This window comes from Acinonyx jubatus, chromosome B1, assembly GCF_027475565.1.
Source record: "Acinonyx jubatus isolate Ajub_Pintada_27869175 chromosome B1, VMU_Ajub_asm_v1.0, whole genome shotgun sequence".
Classification (NCBI taxonomy): domain Eukaryota; kingdom Metazoa; phylum Chordata; class Mammalia; order Carnivora; family Felidae; genus Acinonyx; species Acinonyx jubatus.
The window spans coordinates 79,376,626-79,396,955 of record NC_069382.1 but is presented as its reverse complement, the minus strand read 5'-3'; the positions used below and the strand labels follow the sequence as shown (position 1 = coordinate 79,396,955).

Sequence of the window (20,330 nt, the reverse complement as noted above, 5' to 3'; positions counted from 1 at the left end):
TGTCAACATTTTTCCAGACAGGAGTGAAGATACTGTTACTCTGTAGAAAGAAGTCAGCCAGGGGCATAACCTGATGCAAGAGGTATTAGAAGAAGAGTCTGTTAGAATGTCACTGGAGGGCCTAGAGGGGGCAGCTGGGGTGGAGAAGGCACCAGGGAGGGCAGCTAAAGGGGCAAGCTGGCTAGGTGTGAGCTGATGGCCAGGAGACGCTGCACGCAGAAGGATGGATTATAGATATATTTTGAAGACACAAAAAATTTAACCAGATTAGTGACTGAATTAGCATGCATTAGAAATGATGCCATGGTTTGAAGCCAAGGAAAATAAACAGTGAAGCAGACGGAGGTCAAAAGACAGTTCGCTCAACTGAGAAAAAAAATTAGGTAATAGCTAATTAAGTGGTCATGAGCCAAGGCTTTGCAGTTAGGCAGAGCTGAATCTTTGCTCTCTCCCTTGTAGCTAAAACCTTTTAAGCCTCAACTTCCTCATCTATAAAATAGGTTTAGTGATACTGACCCTCTATGCTTTCAAGAGAGTTAAATGAGAAATTGCATGAAGCCATTGGCACAGTGCCCCGCTCACTGTAGACGCATTTGATTAGTAATATGAAAATAATAGTAGAAATAGAAACAATAGTAATGAACAATAACAAGTAGAAGAAAATGTACTTCTGAAGAAAGGAAGAAAATGACTTGGATTCAGGTTTGCAGAAACACAGACTTTGATACATTTTCCCAAGGATCTATCAAGATAAAAAATTATTCTCAGGGCAATTCTAGAATTAGGTATACTCTATCCAACACAGTGAGGAAAGAAAGATCTGGATTCCAGTCATGACCCTTTTACAGTTAATCTCGTTGAGTCTTGCTCTTTGTCTACATGCTTGTCACGAGACAATGTATTTGGAAACACGCCATGCACTGTAAAGTCCTACGGAAATATTAGTTGGCCTTACTGTTTTTACTATTTGCACTAAGTAATTCCTGAAAAGCCTAAAAGAATTAATGCAACTTCCAATGGGGTCTAACATACAACATTCAGAGAATGGCTCCCTGCGGGGACTCTTAACTCTGAGACAGCAAACAAGGTCAAAGAACACAGCCAAGTTTGATTGTGCTGCCTCCTTACTTTGTGATTTGGGGTATAGGCAGCCTTGGGGAGCGAATGCTGGAACCAGTTCCGTCACTTATTAGGAGTGTAAACTTGGGCAAGTCTCTTAATCTGTTTCTCAGTTTTCATCTATAAAATGGGAATACGAATACTAGCTACCTACAGAGTTGTTATGAAGATCAAATGAGTTAAATGGCACAGAGTAAGCGCTACCTGAGTGATTGCTGAGGAAAAATAAGAAACAATGAGTAGACGTCACAAAATCTCCGCAGACATTTCTGTACATGTGTGTATAACTCCAGGCCCCCTTTCTTATAAGGCTACCTGCTCCTTTTGTGACTCAGATCAGTCCTTGTCTCATGGAGTGGCAAGTCATTGAAAAACAAGAGACACACACTCTCTCTCATATATATGAATCGCCACTGGGGTCAAAAAAAAAAAAATCCAGGATTTTAAAAGGGCATTCAGGCTGCCTGCACGGATAAGGTCCTAAATGCAGCTTCCGACACCAAGAATTTCAGTCACATGATCAGTGAGTGCTCATCATGAGAAAAGCAGGGCAGGGTTAAAAAGTAAGGTCAGGGCGCCTGGTTGGCTCAGTCGGTGGGGTATGTGATTCTTGATCTCCCGGTTGTAAGTTCGAGCCCCACGTTGGGTCTACGTAGAGATTACTTAAAAAAAAAAAAAATCCTAAAACAATAAAATGAAATAAAATAAAAAGGGCCAAACTGAGGGCATAAAGGAAGGTTGTTAAAAATAAACCCACTGGAGAAAGCACGTTCAGGGATGGGGAGTGGGAGCCCCTGGCTACTGGCACTGAAGTCTTAGGGCATGACAGGCACAAGGACAGCAGTTACTTGCAAGAAGGCTCATTTGTAAAGATGTTTTATAGAAAGCCAATCAGAGCCACCAGGAGATAAGGACTACCTGGTTTACTGGGTATCTCCCACCCCTCCTTCTCCAGCAGCACAAACAAAGGCATCGCAGGATAGGGCAGCTGCCATTTACAGACTAACTGTATTGTGAGGGCAGATGCATCCAGTTGTGTGAAAGAGACAGAAGCAGAAAGAACAAAGGCCTGCAGGAAACGGCAAGATAGGACACAAACACATTCACCAAATCACCTGTATTTATACAAGAAAGCCTTTGCTGTTGTAACCGCTGAGCTCCTAATAAACCAGAAACAATTCGGCCTGTACCCATTTGTAAGTCCCTGCTTTAAAAATGCCATCTCTGCCTAGTTAGAATTATTTCAGACTCAATTTTATAAAATTAATATAATGTGGGAGACAGTATAAAAAAAATTTTTTTTTGCCAGTTTTCCAAATTAAAAATAGTTGAAATGACTTGTATCTTTTATTTTGGAAAACCAGCGACAAAAAGATATTCCCAGCCCACGACCGGAGATGCCAAGTTTCTGTCAACTGCTTGGTTACAAATGGAGAGTTAGAATTAAATTTTGTATCTTGAAGAGTATAGCTCTGAGGAAGAGAAATGATGCAAAGACTATTGCAAGCAACTGTTAATCAGGCCTCTAAGGATGACACTCCCAGCTCTTTGATGTTCTAGAGGAGTCTCGAGACTTTCTGTTTCCAACTGGAGAACACTAAAATGCTTCTTTTCACTCCCCTGTCATGAGGCCCCACAAGGAAAAACAAGGGGCTCAACAGACATGACTCACCCAGGCCTCTCATTCATGTCAACATTGACCTGTGGTGAGTGCCCCAGACCCTTCTTGCACCAGCAGGCCCCTTTGAGTGGTCTGCGATAGAAAGTAAGGGGAGAGAGCTTTACTTGAAACAAACAACACCACCACCACCAACAGCAACAAAAAAACACTAAAAACCCCACAAAATGAAGGTGTCCTGAAAAAACTTTCTCAGGTACCAAGTTCACATTCCATGTCAACAGGGCCTCAGTCCTGGCTGCACATTGGAGTCATTTGAGGATTTTATTTTTTATTTTTTAAAAGTTTATTTACTTATTTTGAGAGAGAAAGAGAGCACAAGTAGGGGAGGGGCAGAGAGAGAAGGAGAGAGAGAATCCTAAGCAGGCTCCGCACTGTCAGTGCAGAGCCCAACTCGGGGATCAAAGTCACAACCCGTGAGATTCTGACCTGTGCCAAAGTCAGACGCTTAACCGGCTGAGCCACTGTCTCATCTGAAGATCCTAAAGACAACACCAATGACTAGGCCTTTCCTAGACCAATTAAACCATAACTTCTGGGAGTGGGGCTGGGCCCTGGCATTTTTGAGAAACTCCCCCAGGTACATACAATGCGCAGCTAGTTTAGAACTGCTGCTAGTTAGGGAAAAGAGGTCCCAGGAGCAGCAGGAACTGAGGCACTCCATGGTTGGGTGAGCACCTCTCCCAGCACATCCCAGTCACGTGACCACTAGCCCACTTGCTCTGACAGTCCGAGACCTGCCGATGCCTCTGGCTCCCAAGAAAGATCTATGCAAATATGTAGGGCTGTAGCCCTCAGCCTACCTCTGAGGCTGAAACCCTGAGCGAAGTTTACAAAATGATTTTTTCCATCAGCCCAGAAAGCAGCGGGGGCTTCCCTATCCTCTTCTCTGAATCAATTCCAGTGCTGAGCCTGGAAGGCTCGGTTCTAGGGAGCCACATTAATCTTGAAGGACTATGGAATGTTAAATGTGGGCTCAGGCAGAGGAATTGTTGATAGATCGGAGAAGGGGTTTGATTTCACAATCACATATACTGGGAAACCTCAAAACGGAGGTGGGGTGGGAGAAGGATTTAGAGTCTGTTTAAAACAGCATTCTACCAGCGATTTTTAATCCCTCTGGGTTCCATGAAGTCATCTTTATGCTTAGTTTTAGTTGAAGGAGCAAGAAAGACTTCCCTTAATAACCAAGCAAGAAAGAATCAAGTGTTTTCCATCTCTCTTTGGGAAACAAGTAGGTATGTACACGCTTGAATTTGTCACTGTGCCCCAGTTCTGCTGTGATGTGGCTGGCACAGAGACTCGTGGACTCGGTGCCCACAAACAGCTGCACCCTACAGTCCCAGCAGGTGCACACACAGAGCCCAGCTCAAAATTCGTCACAAGAACAATGGCGCCGTTATGACACCAAGGGACAAGGCCTCATACTGACCACCACTGCATGACATCTGACGATGGCGAGAGCTAGAACTCAGCCACAGCTCCCTGGGATCTGGCCTTTTGGTCCCAGGATCATATTCACAGACGCAGCCAGGTAGAGCACCACAGTGACAGCAGCTATCAATTATACGGCCCAAACAACCAGAGAGTTAGTGGAATTAAAGAAAAAAAACAAATCCCTCCAGAAAATGTATTCCTTTGCTTTTAACGTATCTTCTCCTCCTGCGGGCTGCACTGCCACAGTCACCAAGTTTACATTTACATCCAAATATGCACACACAAAAAAAATTACCGATGCATCTCACTCCCCGGTGACTTTGTAACAGGTTGCTAGGTAACAGTGCATACAAGTCAGGTTTCAGGACCTCTAGTAAGCCACCATAAAATAACTGCATGGGCCTTTTGCATAAATAGTGTGCATTTATTATCTGTTTCCTTATGCCAATTGATCAGTCAGTAAATACTCTGACTGCCAAACTGTAAACAAGTACCATCAATAACTAACTGAGAAAACAGATCACAGTGTAAGGCTTTGGTGCAGGGAGGGTCTTTCACCCCCAACCCACTGACTGGCTTCTCTGGAGTCTTTCTTGTTTGCAGTGCTGGCTCTCAGCAGGCTGTATCTTATGCTCCCTGAGACTGGGTCTGGAGCTAATTACAGCCTGAGCCCAGCGGGAGTAGTGGATTATACACCAGCGTTTTATCCAAAGACCAGTCCTTCCTTCACCGCCTCTCCCCCTCCTCCAGATCTAAAAACTTCCTGCAGTCCTGGAGTAAAGGCAGTAACCCTGGTACTAAGAGCTACTCACCCCTACCTAGTGTCCCCCTGGCTGTTGAGTAAGGAAATGTCCCATGTTGAAACCCTGCTAAGTGAAAATGCCATTTGCATTCCTTCCTTTAGGAGTGCACTGGAGGAGCCCAGAAAAGGAGCCCCTTTTGCTATAATATTGGTGGGAGAGACCATCAAAGAAGAACCCGTGACCTCCCCACCACCACCAGAGGCAAAGCCTGAAGGATCGACAGCAAAAGGAAAACTATAAGCATGCATTCCCCCACATTTTCAAAATGTTTAAATATAAAACTCAAAGACTCTGCAAGCACATTTTCCCCTAGATTGGGGCAGAAGAGGGAGAAGGCAGGCAGAGGGGTAGAGAGGAAGAGAGAGTCCCCTGTTCTTCAAGGCCATGGACAGATGCACTTGGCTCCGGGTGGCCTGACAATTTCCAGCCGAGGACTCCCCACCCTTGGCTGCCGGTAGGCGGGCTGGCGTGCCTCACTGTTGGTCATTCCTGGTCATTTCTGATGCCTCATTTCCGTCCCCTGCTTTTCCCCATGACTACCAACTAGTATTGCACGCTCCTGAGGAGCAAAGATCTGGGGTGCTGGGGACATTCCGAGAGCCCTGACTGAAGTGTCACTGAGCAAAGGGACTTCTGAGCGGGCAAAACTGAACCTCTATTTCACCTGGCAATGACATTTAGTGAAATGCGACTCACAGTCCATTTAAAGGAAGGCGGTGACCAATTATTCTCCATTTAAAAGGGTATTGTCAATCTCCAAAGAGCTGAAATGGCATTTGGAAATCATCGTGGGGACTGCCATCTTCACTGAAAGACAGAACCAACTCTCAGCCGACCTTTCCCCACCCTGCACATCTCTTTTACAATTTAAAATCATACTTTTAAAAATGTAACCAGTAGAAGCACAATCCCACATCGTGTTTTATCATTTCCAAACAGTCAGGAAAAATAGTGCTCCCTCAATATCGCCACACCCCCTATTCAACTCCACAACTTAACCAAAGAAATTGGGGGGGAAAAGGACAAAAACAAAAAAAACGTCATGTATAAGCTGACAATGAATGTGATGTCAATTAATAATAAATATTGATAACCTACTTCATCTTCTTTCCAAAAGGCAATGGGGCAGGTGAGAAAGAATATTCTTTTTAAAGTTTTTTTTTTTTTTAATTTCACTTTACATGAGGCACCTAAAGCAGTTAAATTCATTCAGAATTATTTCTGAAAAATAAATTATTCAGAAAGTGGAATAGCCGTTTCCAGGGGCTGTGGGGAGGGTGCAATGGGGAACTATTGTTTAATGGGTACAAGGTTTCCGTGTGGGATGATGAAATGTTCTGGAGATGGACGGTGGTGATGGTTACACAACAGGAATGTACTTGATGCCAAAAAACTATACACTTAACAATGGTTAAAATGGTAAATTTCATGTAAGGTGTATTTTATTACAACAAACATTTTTCCAGTGGAGAAAATTACGTAAAGGTAATCTTTATCATTTGCTCAAATTTTAAAACTGTAACTCCCGACAGTAGTCTGTGTGTATATCCAGAGACTTTATATGTCCTTTAAAACTCTTTCAAATTAAGGCAATAAAGAAACTGAATAGTGCAAACTGAGATGTTCCATACAAGCACTTTAAAAGAACCAAACGCAGAAACAAGTTAAATATGGCCCAAGGTCACACAAAGAACTGTCACCAATTTGGCTCACCATGTGTCCTGCCCCCCATAACAAGAACCCATAAAGGGGAAAAAACCAGAAGGAAATCAACAAGACCTGTTGTTTCTAGACCCAAACCACAGAGATGCCTACTTCCAAAGGACTGGGAAAAAAAAAAAAAAAAGTCAAGGAGAAAATTCATGAAGGTGCAAACAAGCAGAATTCAAAGGGCTCTTGAAATCACCTAGTACTACCAGCTTATTTTTACAGATGAGAATCCTGGTAGAGAAAGAGAGAGAGAGAGAAAGAGAAAGAGAGAGAGAATACAACCCTATTCAAGTACCTGACAGCTTCATGAGAAAATCAGACGCCATCTTAACAGAGATGTCCTGGCTGAACAATGCTGACGCACTGTTGGCCACATACTCGGAGGGGTCTTTCAGCTTTGTGTGGTTGGCCGGCCTGTCGGCAGCATTCAGAGTAAAGGAGGTTGGCAGGCCGTTATCTTCCTTGGGTTCCTCCTTCACCAGCAAAGGCGAGACGCCAGCCCCACCCTGGCTAGTCCTCTCTGGAGTGTTGGACGTCATCATGGTCCCCACTAGCTCTGTCCCTCCTCCTTCCCTTTGCTGCCCCAGGCAGGCACTGTCACTGAGGTGGGGAGATCCCTTGACATCTGGGTCTGGGATCTCCTCCTTCACCTTGGCTTCTGTCCTCAGGAAATGCTGATGGCAACGCATGTGGAGTTTCAGGCTGAAGTGGCGTGAGGAGGTAAAAGGGCATAGCTGGCACTGAAAGGTCTCTCCCCGGTCCTGGTGCTGATGAACCTGACGGAGAAGCAAGAAGAATGAGCTGTCCACCATGTGCTTACGGAAAATGCCTCGTCGTACATCCGGACTATTCGTCCACAATTTCCTCACAGTACCAGGGCTGGCCCAGGAAATAAAATCATCAGAGGAGAGGTTTGTTACTGTGCCCCTAGTAATGAGGTCCATCCCTAAACATAAAGCAGGTCCACGTAGGTTAAGAGTCCATTATTAGAGCCACACTCACAACTGAGGATGCTGTCTGCCAATGGAGGCTGTGTTTAGTAGAATCCTCCAAAGAGTTTAGTCATCTCATCTCGGTTGGTCTTTGGAGAAAATATAAACCCAGCAGAATTCGAACTTACATAATTACCAGCTGGGGGTCAAAAGAGGCAACCTGTCAAGCAATTCCTCTCACAATAATAAGTTGTGTATACCCAATCATTGTCACTCAGAGAATTAGTTATGTTTTGCAAACACAATTTCAATTTTCAAAATGCTTCTCTGGGTAATTAAGAATGTGGAAAACGACGTCTCCGGGGTATTCCCGTTTCATAGAGAGAGAGACTGAGACCCCACAGTAAGTGGCCTAAGCAAAATTACATATGAAGAAAGCACAGCAGAGTGGGAGAAAAACCAAGGTCTGATCTCCCCCAGGTATTCTCAGCAAGGTGAAACCAGGGTCTCCAAACGTGGTTCTATCAGGCTCCAGATTCTGATGTGGGCAATGGAAGAATGCAGACTTTTAAATCCAGTTCCACTCTCGCACGCACAATACCTGTAGAAATTGTACGAAACTTTTCTCTTCCTGTCCCTACCAAAATGTAGTGCTTGAGAAAGTGAGGAAATCATTGCACTGGCCTGAGCCAGGCTTCGAGCTGGCAGGTGCTCATAAGCGTGTAACTTCCCCATTCAGCTCTGCCAATGTACTTCAGGGCTGACCTGCTACACCCTGCTATTTCAGGACTGCCCCTCCCTTGTGTAGAAACTGCCAATTGTGTAGATTTGGGCCAAATGATTTGGGGGAGTGGTGGGATCTGGACAAACAAGTGATCGGGATTTCAAAACCAAAACAGAACTGACTCCTCATCTTCCAGTGGTGACCTAAACGGGATTTGAACCCAGGTCTAACAAAGGTTAAAGGCTAGTTTGTTAATTCACTGCACTACCTGGACCCTCTGCATAGGCTTCCTTTCCAAAAGAGCAAGTTTTACTACAGCTGTTTATGCATTCTGAATGCAATCCAAAAGCATTATTCACCAGCCAAAACATACTTTTAAATAATGTTAAGTGACCAACAAAAGCAAAGAAATTAAAAGTTAATGGTGAGATCCTGTCGCTACAGCACCCCACTGTGGCTTTTTGAAAAAAACAGTCGAAGAGGTTCTAGGTCCCCCAAAGCATAAATTTCTCAGAAATAACCATATAAACTTAAATTCAGCTGCAGCAAGGCCTTGCTTGTTAAAATGCTTCCGCTCTGCCAGGTTGGGAGGGGCTGGGGGTAGGTACCCGTTTGTCACTGGTCGTTAACATCACCTCTCTCTGTTCTGTCACAACAAAGAGATCTCACTCTGGAGCTGATCATTTCATTTGCTTTCTCACAGAATCGTCCACCTAATTCACACAGGACCAGGCACCCTGGGGGGGGGGGGGGGGGGTTCGGGCACAGCCCCACAGGACCCTGGCAGATGCTGCCAAAGGAGTGCCCAGGAACCAGGTGGTAAAGGTCACGGGGCTGAATGCTTTCCTGGGAGCAGAGCGGTGGGGCAGATTCCGTTTCAGAAGTGTCCTTACATCTATTGACCCGGGAGAGTAGAGGAGCTAATACAAGAACAGGAGCTCTGGAAGCAGCTTCTGGAAGAAGGAAAAGGACAGAGAGAGAGCCCAAGTCCTCAAGGCGAAAGGGAGCCCTGGACTGAAAAGAGTCTGTGCTCAAGTATTTTACGTGGCTTCTCTTCCACCAGATCCTGGCCTTGCTACATTTAGTTGTGGAAAAATCAGTGTCGGTTTAAAGGAAAAACAGTGGCTGAGGTGTTGACTTTCGCACTTATCGTTTTATTTGAGCTACACCTTCCCAAAGGGGCTGTATGTCGCATTTGGCCTTCGAGAGAAGTATTCTCTCTACCTTCCAGCTGTGGTTTCTTCCCTTCTGTCCTGACAGAAAAGCACTTTCTGTTATAACTGTAATCTCTTTAGCCTAACACTGGCTTTAAAATCCCTCCAAGTCTGCTAACGTGAAGAAATGCTTGTCTAAAGCATATCATTCTTTCCAGGCCACGTAAGAGACGTCCTTACTGACTGGTCATTTTGCACGGGGCACCTAAGGGCTGGGAATAGAAGGCACTGTTACATCATTAGGTCCATCTCCTGGTGGCGGTCGGATGGACATAAGGAAAACTTTGGCAAACATCTGCTCCACCCCCTTAGGGGACCAGGCCAGACAGGGAAGGGGCATCCTTGGGAATCACAGCTCCTTAAATGGCAGGCCTGAGACCGGCAGAGCTCAGCGCTCTGACCCTTGTCCAGTCTCTTACCATTACTTCATCAGTGTTATTTATTTTAGCAGTCCTCACCTTTTCTGTTCAATCTTAGCTTACGAATTTCACATTTAATTCCCCTATGCTCACTCATCCAGGAAAGTTGTAAAAGACTTAATGGAAACCTAAGATAACCCTGAGGAAGCTGGAGGCATTTACAAGCTCCTTCCTCAGCTGCCCATAAAAACATTTGCGAGATCTACGAAGGAGGAAAGGCAGGTTTTCAAAAAAATGTACAGTGCCCAGCACCCGGTAGGAACACGGTAAATACAGTCCTTATTGAACAAATAAAGGAGAATCCCAATTTGTCTTAAATAAATCTATGTCATCATTATAGAAGGATGTATGTTAGAATAACAATAGTGGTGATTTCTGTGTGATGGGAGTGAGGGTCAATTTTATATTCTTGTTGTTTACCAGTTTTTTTTTTCTAAATTCTCAGCATTAAAGATATATCACAAAAAAAAAAAGGCAATAAAATTTAGAGTAAATTCTTTATACCACATCATTAACCTATTTCCAAACGTAAACACTAAATCAGACAACTTTTGGATAATAATGACCAGGTTGGCTACATTTACTGAGTGTTCTCCATGCCGGGCATTGTATTAAGTTGCTTTATGCCCATTATCTCATTTAACCCTTATAACGACTCCAGGAGATAGACTGGATGATTATCTCCATGAATGGAAACAAAGGCTGGGAGAGGTTAAATGATTCACCCAAAGTCTCACAGCTACTAAAGTCGTGGAACTGAGATTCTAACTAAGGTCTTTCTGACCGCACACAGCTTGAGATCTTAATCTACAGGTGACACTGCCCCACTTCACAGGCCGAACTCGTTTTAGAAAATCTATTCATATTTGTAGTCTCTGGTGAATGCAGCAGAAGCAGAAGCTATCCATTCACAAGACCACCGCCATCATATTCCTGTGTGGACTATACTTACAAAATCTCTCTAAAGTATGTTGAATCCAAACAAAACCATGAATTCTTTAATTAAAGAAAGAAAATGGCCCATATGCGAGGTGGAGAACAGAGAAAAGAAACAGTACACCATTTGATAAAATTAAACTTGCATGAGCCCTTCTCACACGTCCCTTATCAAAAGCTGGAGTCGTAGCTCAACAGGTTAGGACACCATGAGTTTGAATAAAGTAGTAATTTCACACAACTGCTTTATTGTACTGGTTATTGATTTGTTCTGAAAGCATTCTGAGACCCCGCGACCCGCAAAGCCCTCGCGGCTCTCATCTGTAACACTGTCATGGCCGACCGTCTGTATCATCAAGGCACCCAACTCATCTCCCTGTAGCTTCAGGGTCAGTAGTTCCTGCTATTGAAAACCCAGCTTTTTTTTTTTTCCCCCATGGGTTTATAAATAGGTTGTTTTATGTGACCCTGAGCTGAAACCAAGCTTACAAGGTGTCAGGCTAGATGCAAGTTTTCTGCTCACTGAAGCTTTAAATTTGTCAGACCTGATTTCTAAACACAGCGTAGGACATAGTAAGGAAAACAAATTTTAGTTTTAAAGGCATTTCTTTTGAAGTCTCGGCCTGCTAATGAAACCCACTTTGCAGGTGTAAAATACGAGATTTTATTTTGGGAAGAGGTGACAGAGGATGAGGAGGGTGAAAGGAAAAACTAAGTAGGCTCAGTTAAATCCAACCAACCAGAACTCCTGGTTAAATGGATTCTGAAGATGAAGGGCATGCTACTCTCAGGAGAAAACGGCAAATGATAGAAAACAAATTACATCATGGATTTAATTTTTTTTTTAATCTTTAGCTATTTCCTAAAATTAGTAGACGTTCTGTCCGATCACATTTTTTTAGAGCTACAATTATAAACGGTGATCACTGATCTATTCAGATGGATTAGACTACATGGCTTTGAAAAAAAGCAAATATCTTAATTACGTACATGCACAATGCTTCTTACGGCAGGAAAGTAAAAACTTCACAAACAATGTCAACAGCCAAACCATATTGAAAATATCAGTGGAAAAATGAAGGTGTTTACTGAAATTAAAGAACCACTATTGAACATTTCTGTGTCAGATACTTTGCTAATATTATCTCCTTAAATACTAACAAGAACTCTTCCAGATAAACAATATCATTCTCATTGAACAGATGAGAAAATTGAGAGCCTGACATTCATTTGCTCAAGGCCTTTGGCTAGTAAGTTTCACAATAGGATTTAAATTCAGGTCTATCAAATTCAAAAGCCCATGCTCTTTTGATCTTGTGATTTTCTTCCTTGAATTTCAGGGGAAACCTTTATTAGTAATGGGGTCTGCCAGAAAGCTATCTAGATGAGTAAGTTTTCTCCATCTCATGTACGAGTGAAATACAGAGTCTAGACAAATCTCTTATATGCTTATTACCAGTGCAAACTCCCCAGCCGTTTTTAAAAAGACATTGAAAACAATGTCCTTAGATGTTTGGTAAGTGTGATCCTGGGAATTAGGACAGCACAAACACTGAGAGCTTCAGGAGGACTCAGTCCTGTCAGATACGCGCCCCCACTCCCGCCCCCACCCCAAGCCTCACAGAGGGCAAAAGTTAAAGCCCAGGCTTCTCTGAAGGTTCTCACACCTCCTATAAGGCGTCTCTGGGTGTTCCTGTGAGTTTGTAAGCTGGAGAGCAAAGCAAAAGCAGAAGAGGGCAGTCGCCTCTGGGGCTCAGGTCCAGCAGCCCATCGTCCCATACTGGTCTTCCCTGCCCTTTGCTCTTCCCTAAGTCTTCCTCCTGGTGCCCCAGACATGTATTGCCACGCAAGGCCATGGTAGGCTGCTTCTCCCCAATAGGAAAGGACGGCTCTACACCATGTCTATTATTTGGATACTGGAGCTTCTGTTTGGTTTTAAGTTCTTGGTTGTAAAACGAACGGGCAGACTGTCACAAGGAGACCCTTTCGAGCGTGCTTCATTTGCGCCACCAGCTACCTCAAGATGAGGAGCACTGAATGCCACAGGCTCCACCAGCGGCCCCTCTCCCAGGAGCCTCCTGCACTGGACCGTGTGCAAGAGCTCTGGCTGTGCCTCCCTGTCCGTGAGGCTCATCCGCAGCTGCCTTACCTTCATGTGGGATTTGAGATTGTCCTTGCGAGCACACCGGAATGGACAGAGCGGACACTGGTGACTTTTTAAACCTGTGTGGATCACCATGTGCCGCTTCCAGTAACTCTTCCTTTTTATAACCAAACCACATATCGGACACTGGAAAGGCTTCCCGCTTTCCTCTTCTGAGGCTTGGAAGAGGGAGAAAGAAAGAAAAAATTGAGGAAAATTCAAAGGTACATTGCATCCAGCACTAATTCACATGCACTGCTATATAAAAAACACTAATAATGATCCGGTATTTTTCCTGGGCAATTCCAAGGCTTTCTCCATGAAGAAGTTTTATTACTGCTTTTCTCCCAGTAGAAACCCACATCCATCTCATTAATTCCATGTGGCTTCCATTTTTCAAAATTTGATCATGCTGCCGTGGGAAAGTCTTACTTTCAAAGGCCATCTCACACTTAGGAAGGCATCTGCAAAGGGGCTCTGCCTGGCCTGTCCTCGTTCAGCCCAGAGAAGCTTGACTTCGGGGGCTTTGTTTCCCGAAGGAAACCTCCAGATTTGAGGCCATATCTGAATTCCTAAACTTAGAAAACAGCAAGAAATAAAGACAGGGAAAGACGCACTGCACCACACTGAAAACCAAAGAGCCATCATAAGCCTCACACACCAAACTCCTATGGCGACAAATTTTAGGATCCTACCGCTGACGTGGCTAGTTAGTCATGTCTGGAGCAAATGCTACTGCCAGTTTAGCCATTAGGGGGTCTTAAGGTCAGGGCTTTTCCCCCACCCATTTCTGTCCCTCTGGTTGCCACTAACAAGATGCACTGCCTTCTCTGAACTGGGCCCCACAACCCACTTTGGGAAGAGCTACAACGAGGCAGTCACGAATGCTTCCATTTTTCAGGAACGCAAACAAACCAACTACTTCCTCCAAGGAAAGCTAAGCTAACTCTCTCCTCCATCCCCTCGGGAAAGGGTCTCTTTGTGACACTGTGCGGCTACACTGCTCAGTGTCACGCTCACGTCTGCAATTTGGAGACAGAATAAACACTGAGCTGAAGACTCAGACTTTCCTTTCTTAATCATGAGGGATCAGAAATATTTCCGGGGCGCCTGGATGGCTCAGTCAGTTAAGCGTCCGACTTTGGTTCAGGTCATGATCTCTCAGTCTGTGAGTTCCAGCCCCACGTTGAGCTCTCTGCTGACAGCTCAGAGCCTGGAGCCTGCTTCGGATTCTGTGTCTCCCAATCCCCTCTCTCTCTCTCTGTTTGCCCCTCCCCTGCACTCTCACACTTTCTCTCTCTCGCAAAAATAAGTAAACATTAAAAATTAAAAAAATGTTTTTCCAAATGGATTAAATAAGACTAATACACTCATAAAGCAATACGCTCATATATGGAGCCATTTTAAAAAATGAACTAGATCCATAGATGCTGATACAGAAATATGTCCAAGATATTAGAGTTGGTAGATATGCAAGCAAGATATGCAAGCAAGATATGAAACTGTATGTCGAGGCTGATTCCACTTTTGTTTTACAATACCTGGGAATCAATTGCTAATACAGCAAGGTAAAACGTTGAAAGGAAACGTTATAGAGAATGAGTCTAGCTGACAGCACTTAAAGCCATTCATTAAGCTTCACCGCTAAAAAGGGGACACTATGTGCCTTCTGATAAGCCATCTATCAATTATACCTATAAAAAGTTTAATCAAGCCTCTATATAACTACAAGTTTATCAGAAATATAGGTGATTAAAATAACAAAAACACGTTAAACACACACACACCCAGGGGACAGAATGAGCCAAAGCCAGAATGTGAGAAATTCTATAGGACGAATGCGTCTCTTCAAGCGAACAGCGCTTGGAAAAGGGACATGGTTATGGAGGCATATTAAACAAATATGAAGTGTGAGGGTGATTTCAATCCTGACTTGAACAAAACAATTATAAAAAGACACTATTGAGATAACTGAGGGAATACTGATTATAGCCCAGGCATTCCATAAAATCATGAAACAATCATTGATCCCGTTAGACGTGATAATAGTTACGGTGGCTATTACTTTTCCAAAGTTCCTCTCTGTTGGAGATAATGTATATGGTAATATTTACAGGCAAATGGATATGAGGTCTGGGATTTGCTTTTAAATGCCTGAGCAAAATAAAGACAGGGGGTAGGAAGAACGGGACGCACAAATGACAGAAAACGATATCCTTTTATTAGTATGAAAATTGTCCGGAAGCATACCCAAGAAACCATTAAGCAGTCACCTGTGAAGAACTGTGGATTAAAAGGAAGGGGTCGGGGAGGGAAACTTTTGTTTTTATTTTATATTCTTCCATACACGTTGAATTTTCTAATGCACACGTTACTTTTATAATTTTAAGAGGCTATATTCTCATGTGTAAACTTTAAAATCATCTTATTATTTATTCATTGAGTCAATTGACTATATGCAAAGGACCGCTTATAATGGATGGAACCAGAAAGGTTCTGGAATACAGTGAGGATATTCCAAACACACTGTTTTACTGTTGCCGGTATAATAAGTAATACTGGTTACCCTAACCAAACAACCTGAAAAAAGAAACTCCTATTGAAAAATATACCTTCCGGTCTAGAAATCCTACTGGTGATGTTTCTGTCACGACTATTCTCTTTTCTGATTGGAGGATGGACTGGGATTGAGGGTTCCCTTTCCTCCCAGGACAAGCACACTTTGTAGAGGCCTATAAACACACTTTCTTATTAATCTGACTGTAGCTTTCCTGCTGTTTTTTGTTGATTGCCTCTGCTGACCTGGAGTCCCATCCCTAATCTGGCCTCTCATTTTCTATTCTCCATTGTCATTTCTTCCATTCGGGTATCTTGATCATGAAGACTGCACATTGAACAATAGATTTGAGAGGAAGGACTGAATCAGGCCTCTAGGTGAGATTACTGTCATCAACCAGAGGGGGAAAAATGATAATGATGTCTATTTGGGGTTGTAAGAATATCGAAGTAACAAGAAAGAAACACACAAATAGGCTGCTGCTAATCCCTATTTTCCAGAAGTATTTCCCAGTGTCTCAACCCTAAACTGCCTAATGTTACAGAATTGCCTGGGAGAGGAGAGAAAAACGGAGATGTCCTCTACTGACCTGAGGTTTCTTGGCATATCACACGAAGGCAATAAAAAGGCATTAACTGACCAAAGGAACATCACCAGCGTCCCCTGGACACCTTGTTTTGCTTAATGTGACCAATATCTTTCTTATTTTTTCTTACGCCCCCCCCACCCCGGGTCCCCTAGTGTGTATTATAGAGCACACTACATGAAACCTTGATATTAGCATTTCCTATAAATCTATTTTATTTTGGAGCTATGCTTCCTTAGTTTTAATTAATACCAAAAGACACACGAATTGTGTACAAATTAGGGTGCCCTTGGATTGACTGGGAAAAAAATTAGAATACTCATAATGAAGAGAAACTAATGGCAAGATATGTGGTCAAATAGCTACATTATTATAACTTTGAAATTTTTAACTGATCATGGCAGGAAAGGAAGAAGACAGAAGCCAAATGATAAAAGTAACCATAACACAATGATCTATTTTCCAAACTGGCCATTAATCTCCCCTGGTAACATCTGCATTTTTGTTTATTAGAAATTTTTTGATATTTTAATAGGATGCCCTCCACGTGTAAACAATGTTGTTAACTACTTTGGAGAAGGGAGGAAACAAGGATATATTCCAGTTTGTATGCCAAACTATTTTCAAGGCTATAAATTTCACTCGAATTTAGAGCCTAAGGAAATATGACCACTTCCTTAGACTGAACCACATATTCTTAAGGCAATAGGCTTGAAACATTCATTATTTTACATAGTTTACAACCGTCTGGGAAACAATTCCCCCCAAACGTATCACCAGCTAGTTAGTATCACCGCAAGCAAAACTAGATCCCACCAAATGCTAATAAACCCAGTGGCGTGGATGGCTGCTGATTTGCTTCTTTGGAGAAAACACATTCTCTTTACAGGCATTAGTGTTACTGGAAGAAGAGAGAGAATAAATGTGTGCAGTTCTCCCGGCACACAGTAAACGGAAGCTACTGGTAGTAGCTGTTGCAATAATAGCAGGGACCATAAGTTCTAGTCGTACCCTCTAAAGCAGGACACTCACCGGGAGAGCAGATGTAAATTTAAACAACTGACATCACATAAATACATAGCCCGGGGCCTGGCCCAGAATGGCACTTTGTCACAGGAGCCAGGAGAAAACAAAGGAACGGGAGTCCACTGTGCTACACAGGTAGGGTCCAGCTCAGCCCAGGCAGAGCTCTGATGGCCAAATTCAGCTTGGCAGGGAAAAGAGAGAGGTGGAAAATACAGAAGGGGAGGAAGGGGAGGAGGGGGAATCGGCTGGGGTGAGGCTAGAGGTCTTTCCCTGCGTGTCTCCAGCACCCAACAGTGCTAGGTACTATGTGCAATTCAATAAATGTGTGTTGGATTGTAATGAGAGTAATTGGAAAGGGCTGGGTCGAGAGAGTATCAAAAAGTGAAATGAGTGCTAGAAATGGAAGAAAAAGGTACATACAGGAAGCTGCCCGCAAGTCCCAAAGGCAGCAGTGTCAGCCCAAGAGTACATGCTTTTCACATAGCACACCAATACATGTGTCAGATGAACGGGTGTGGAGAGATGTGCACGTACTTACATCTTACCTATTTCCAAAATGAATTTGGAGGAGCTGCTATTCAAAACGCATACAGTATGACTACACCATTAATAAGATACAATGGTAAGCGTTTAAACTATTTACAATGGACAAGATCTACAGAGGCAGTCTTGTGGGAGGTTTGATGGTGAATTTTAAGAAGCAACATATTTACTTCAAAAAAATTATATTTGTTTTGAGTTGATAGGGTTAAAGAATAAAAAAGGAAAAGCAAGGCATTTTAACACAGGAAGGAATCTTGGAGATAATTCCCAACTAGCTCAGTTTATATAGATGAGGAAGCTGAACAGAGGTGTGTGCTTATAATCCCTGTGCTAGTTAGTGGCAGTGTTGAGATCAGAGCCAATATCTTCACTTCCAGTTTGGCGACCTACCAAGTTGTCTACACATAAATCCACAAAGCAACAACACTTCATTGGGGGCGGGGGGGATTCATGGAGGTTTTTATTAACTTACGTGCTTTAACTCAAGGTAGGAATTTTTTTTAGTGTTTATTTATTTATTTTGAGAGAGAGAGAGAGAGTGAGCAGGAGCAGGGGAGGGGCAAAGAGAGGAGAGAGAGAATCCCAAGCAGGCTCCATGCTACCAGCACAGAGCCTGATGGAGGGCTTGATCTCCTGAACTGTGAGATCGTGACCTGAGTGGAAATCAAAAATCAGGAAGCTTAACCAACTGAGCCACCCAGGTGCCCCTCAAGGAATGAATTTTATTTTTTATTTATTTATTTATTTATTTATTTAATTATTTATTTAACTTTTTTTTTCAACATTTATTTATTTTTGGGACAGAGAGAGACAGAGCATGAACGGGGGAGGGGCAGAGAGAGAGGGAGACACAGAATCGGAAACAGGCTCCAGGCTCTGAGCCATCAGCCCAGAGCCTGACGCGGGACTCGAACTCACGGACCGCGAGATCGTGACCTGGCTTAAGTCGGACGCTTAACCGACTGCGCCACCCAGGCGCCCCTCAAGGAATGAATTTTAAAACAAATGTAGCTGTTTCGTAGGCGCTGAAATCAAACTTTCCTTTGGTACATCTTATGTGGCAACTTGCAGAAAATGGAGCTAATATGCAAGTAGTTTGCAGGTAGCGTCTGCATACTTCCCATATGCACCTTACCATATACATCAAAGGGGTTCAGGATGCCAGGTGACCCTGGGTATGCATGACCTTCATGGCTGTCCCCACTGAGGCCTCCTAACTTACTGCACATCTGAGTAGGATGACCCATCCTCCTTCCTAACAGTATACATGGAATTAATATATTTTCATAGGATTTCATGGACATGTCTCTCAAATGCTATTTCAGGGTATAAAAAACTATGTTGGCAATGGATATCACCAGGTTTATCTGTTGTCTTTGACACTGATAATTATTAATGCATATTTTAATGATTGCGAAATATTCAATAAAACTAAGAAGTTTTAGATATCTGGATAGACTAGAGGCAGTCTATATTTAAATCACTGAGGAAATATAATTGAGGTCAGTGACAGATAGTTCTGAATCTTGGTTAAAAAGTGAATTTTCTAAACAAGTTCCTGCCTTGTGATCATTGCCGGATTACGGTTAGGATAGCCATGGTCCTAATGGGTGTAGAGGAAGAGGTTACCTTACACTCTGGCCTTTCTATGCCTTTGCAATGATTTTAATAGCATCACGTAAATATGAAAGAAAACAGGATCCAGAAAACCTCTATCTATGGACCCAGGAAATATTCTGAGCCTTCAGTTGTAGAAGACCAGCTTGCTTCTCAGCACATTTAAATTTTACTCCGTGAAATAAGATGTTCTGGAGACCCTCTCTCTGAAACTCTCCTTGTTATTTCTTTTAACTGGGAGCCTGGCATCCTGGGACTCTTGCTGGCCATTTACAAGAAACTTTGTCTTTAAAATAAAAAGCATCTATTTTATTCTGAGAGACAACAAACAGTAGCTTCAAAGAGAATTGAGTCAATGTGTGACATTTATCTTGAGAGCAAACGGACATAATCTTCTCTCTCCCGTGTCTCTTTTCAGAGGAACAGTGCAGCATGTGCTGGGGCACAGGGTCACATGAAAGAAACCTCCCTCCTCAAGTGTCACGTCTCTCTAGCAGGGGGGAAAGGCTACTGAGCGGTGGACTCTTTAAGGAATGAAATACACCATGACCTGGCAACAACTGAATCCTGTTCAAAAAAGAGGAATAAGGTCAGACCTAAAAGACACTTTTTTTCCCCCCATGGTTTGGACTTCCCTTGACCTAAAGAAGGTCGAAGAAATGCTGGGGTCTAAATTACTCAATACAGGATTGGCTTTTCTAGCACATATCTCTTTGTAACTCTAGAATCAACTTTATGTGCCCTTTTTGCAACATTTTTGGGAAACAGCTTTAAAACGTGAGCCCTGATTGAAATCAGGATGGTGCTGTAGTTATTTTTATGGATTTTTTTGTGTGTGTGCGGGTTATTGTTTGGGTATTTAAATTATTGGGCAACAGATAATTTT

At 43.1% G+C, this 20,330-nt stretch overlaps 1 protein-coding gene across 9 annotated transcripts in view; it reads right to left on the bottom strand.

The window, feature by feature from the left end:
* ZNF827 (zinc finger protein 827) overlaps window positions 1-20,330 on the bottom strand; it is a 173,217-nt gene that overhangs the window by 117,104 nt on the left and 35,783 nt on the right. For all 9 annotated transcript variants that reach the window (XM_027066848.2, XM_053216902.1, XM_053216901.1 and 6 more), the window contains exons 3-4: window positions 13,122-13,294; window positions 7,043-7,523 (exon numbers count right to left, since the gene is read on the bottom strand). In XM_027066848.2, the coding sequence (XP_026922649.1) occupies window positions 7,043-7,523; window positions 13,122-13,294 (654 nt within the window). The remainder of the gene's footprint in view (window positions 1-7,042; window positions 7,524-13,121; window positions 13,295-20,330) is intronic.